At 41.3% G+C, this 3,137-nt stretch overlaps 2 protein-coding genes across 2 annotated transcripts; one reads left to right on the top strand and one right to left on the bottom strand.

Moving 5' to 3' along the window:
• Positions 1–422: 422 nt before the first annotated feature.
• On the top strand, positions 423–1,337 carry SARC_03726 (hypothetical protein; the record flags this gene model as incomplete). The annotated part of the gene is made up of 3 exons (XM_014302466.1): positions 423–537; positions 909–1,077; positions 1,259–1,337. 3 exons carry the CDS (start codon positions 423–425, stop codon positions 1,335–1,337), a joined length of 363 nt encoding a protein of 120 aa, XP_014157941.1.
• Positions 1,338–1,542: 205 nt separating this feature from the next.
• SARC_03725 (hypothetical protein) lies at positions 1,543–2,881 on the bottom strand. The gene has a single exon (XM_014302465.1). It carries the CDS (start codon positions 2,798–2,800, stop codon positions 2,267–2,269), a length of 534 nt encoding a protein of 177 aa, XP_014157940.1. The 5' UTR covers positions 2,801–2,881; the 3' UTR covers positions 1,543–2,266.
• Between the last annotated feature and the right edge of the window lie 256 nt (positions 2,882–3,137).

The raw sequence follows: 3,137 nt of genomic DNA, 5'->3' as shown, positions 1-3,137 counted from the left end.
TATATATACTAAATAATATATAAAGTAACTATATATATATGTATATATATATATATATACATATATATATAGATATATATATATATATATATATATTAATATATATATATACTATGTGTAGACGTATAAGTTCATGTATTTGATATCTCGATATGTTTGTTTGTATGTAGCCAGTCAGTATCATTTTGTGATAAATTGTACTATAAACTAACAGCTTCACTGTGGATACTCAACTCACTATCTTGCTAGGCTTCTTCATTAGAATATCTAGTTTTATTTTTTGGAAATAATTCTTTTAGTTCACATTCTGATTGTGCTATGCAACGAACTCACGGACTACTGGCCTTAACTACATTTTCTATACAGAAATATATGAAGATCTATGTGTGGAACTGACAGAGAAATACGGCGAAATCGAGGAGATGAACGTTTGCGATAACCTGGGTGATCATTTGGTGGGAAATGTGTATATCAAATTCGCACAAGAAGAAGCCGCCGAGAAGGCAGTGTTGGGATTAACTAATCGGTGGTTTGCAGGTACGTTCGCAAGAATTTTCATTGGTAGCGATTCCAAATGGACGCACCTATATCTTGTTGTTGGTTTTAGAATCGCTTATAAAATCCTCTACACCTTGCTATTTTTAGTTTTTACATCTCCAGCTAATGCTGTCAAGTTAAAATTGCTTCTTTATTCAAATCATTATATTACGCTAAAGTAGATCCATACTGCGATTCTCACCTTATTACGGCGTGTTCGTTTAGCTTTCTGTTTTGTATGCTGTAGTTGTCTGCATTGTTGTGGAGGCTGTGCTACAAGCATTAAAAACTTGAAGCGTGCATGTCTGTGTTTCGACGATATCGTGCACGCACGCTTTGAACAAAATACCAATACTAAAATATCCTCACAGGCAGACCTATCCATGCCGAGTTATCGCCGGTGACAGATTTCCGCGAAGCGTGTTGTCGACAGTACGAGATGGAGCAATGCAGTCGTGGTGGATTCTGTAATTTCATGCATGTACGCCCTGTCGGCCGTGAACTGCGCAGAGAGTTATTCGGCAACTCGAGGCGTGGACGGTAAGTCAGGCGCTGCGTTTGTCTTCCATCGTTTGTGTCCGTGTGTGATATGTGAACAATCGGCCTGTGTTGGCCCTGTTATCCTCTAATTTGATCCTTTCATTTGGCTAGCAATTCTATCAATGTACTCGAATGCTTCTATCAAGACTCATATTGCACATATCACTTTCGTAACATACAGACAGTACACCTGGGAGCCCGCAAAAGTCAATAGTCGGGATCGCGACCGCGCACGTGAAGAACACGCCGGAAGAGATTGAAGTGCTTATTGGACGACCGACAAAGCGAAATAAAACTTGTGATATACAACATTTAGCATTGTTTAGGGTTTAGGGATTTTAGGATTTAGAGTTTAAACATGAAGCCAAGCGAATGCTTGCGAATATCAGCACACACTATTCTTGTTACTCTGTCGAACCAAGATATTTTTTTACAAGCTTATTTTATAGCCTTTAATATTGAACTCGGTGTTGTATGATTCTTATGTTTCACGGTTGGGACAGTTGAATGCTTTGTTGGATTACGTCCTTCGTCACATCTCATGGACCTTGGAGTCGGACTATAGCGGACTTATAGCGGGCTTTACAATCGACAAAAGCTAACTCCATACCCTGATGCACGGTAATTATAGTGTATATTGTGATCGCGGGTTGCGCCTGGTGTATTGACAGCGGTGATGCATGTGTCGGGTTAGGCGAGTACGAACATGACGGAGAATCAGTAGAGTACGAATAAGTGAAAGATTTAGTCGACGTTGAAATGAAGTCAAATGAAATTCGGTGGCACAGAAATGGAATATGAACAGTAACCCAATTCACGAAGTAAATATGTACGCTTCAACGATGCACTAGACAGTCTTTATGTTCATCTCCTGACTCTCAACCCTGTAAGGGTGTCAAACCGATATGGGATGGTAGGATAGTGTGTACAATGGATCCCTCCGGTTCTACCTTCAGCTTCGCTTTCACCTTGAGCTTCGCATCATTGCTTCCTATATTATAGGGCGAGCTTTAGTGATTTTAGTCGATTCCTGGGCGGCGACCGGGGTAGTTCCCCTGGCAGCCTTTCCTCGTGCGTGCTCTTCAACATTTCCCGATGCAGTCGTTAGGATCGATTAGTCAGAAAATGTCATGCGCCATCTAACGTATTATCCGACGGGTGCCGATTAACGTAGCAGACAATTAGGGGATCACTTACTGGTCGGCTTCCCACTTACCCACGGGCTTGTGCTCCAGGTTGCGCGCCTATACGCACGTCGCTGCGTCGGTGAAGGTAACCGGTTATCGCCTTCTGGGCCGTAGAGAAGGTTGCGTTTCTTCAGTGTTATTCCACATACAATCAGTGCGAATATACCCAGTAGAGAGCCCAGGATGGCCAACGAATAGTCGGTCCCTGCGAACAGGAATGTCGGTGAATTGCCATCGGACTCTACGATGGCATCCGTACCCCTCGCTACAGCCTCTTCGTCGAATTTAGGTATAACTATATCTAACTCCATTTCTAAATCGTTGCTGCCGAAGGCATTCATATGGATATTCAAGTCCAGTTCTGGATTAAATTCGATGTCATCTAGAATAGCGCTCGCTTCAACTTCCAGGGGTCCTTCGTCTATGATAAGATCCATTGCACCCAAGGACTTGTCCATAGCATTTTCAGCATTCACTGCAAATGTCGACAAGCACACCATCGTGGTGGCTACGAGTATGCAATTATTGATCTTCATTGTTATATATGCTATACTTCATTCAACTTTCGTTTCTGTATCTGACGGATTGTCTGTTGTTGTCAGCTAGGGAGATAGAATGAACAGTATTGCAAAAGTTTGCCGATATTTATTTGTCATGAACTTCAATGGTATCGTGGAGACCAAATGGCTGTGCTAAGGAGATGATGTTAGATGTCAGATGTCAAAGTTCGGTTATCAAGTCATATTGTAGTACAAACATGACTGAATAGTACAAGCATTCTAAAACCTGTAAACATGAACCCATGAAATCGACTATATCCTAAATGTAAATTCACTTGTCAATATTTTCGGTTTTCAATTGTGATTGGTGAAA

Source organism: Sphaeroforma arctica (assembly GCF_001186125.1).
Source record: "Sphaeroforma arctica JP610 unplaced genomic scaffold supercont1.196, whole genome shotgun sequence".
Classification (NCBI taxonomy): Eukaryota; class Ichthyosporea; order Ichthyophonida; genus Sphaeroforma; species Sphaeroforma arctica.
The sequence above is the reverse complement of the archived record's forward strand: the minus strand, read 5'-3'. Positions and strand labels throughout refer to the sequence as shown.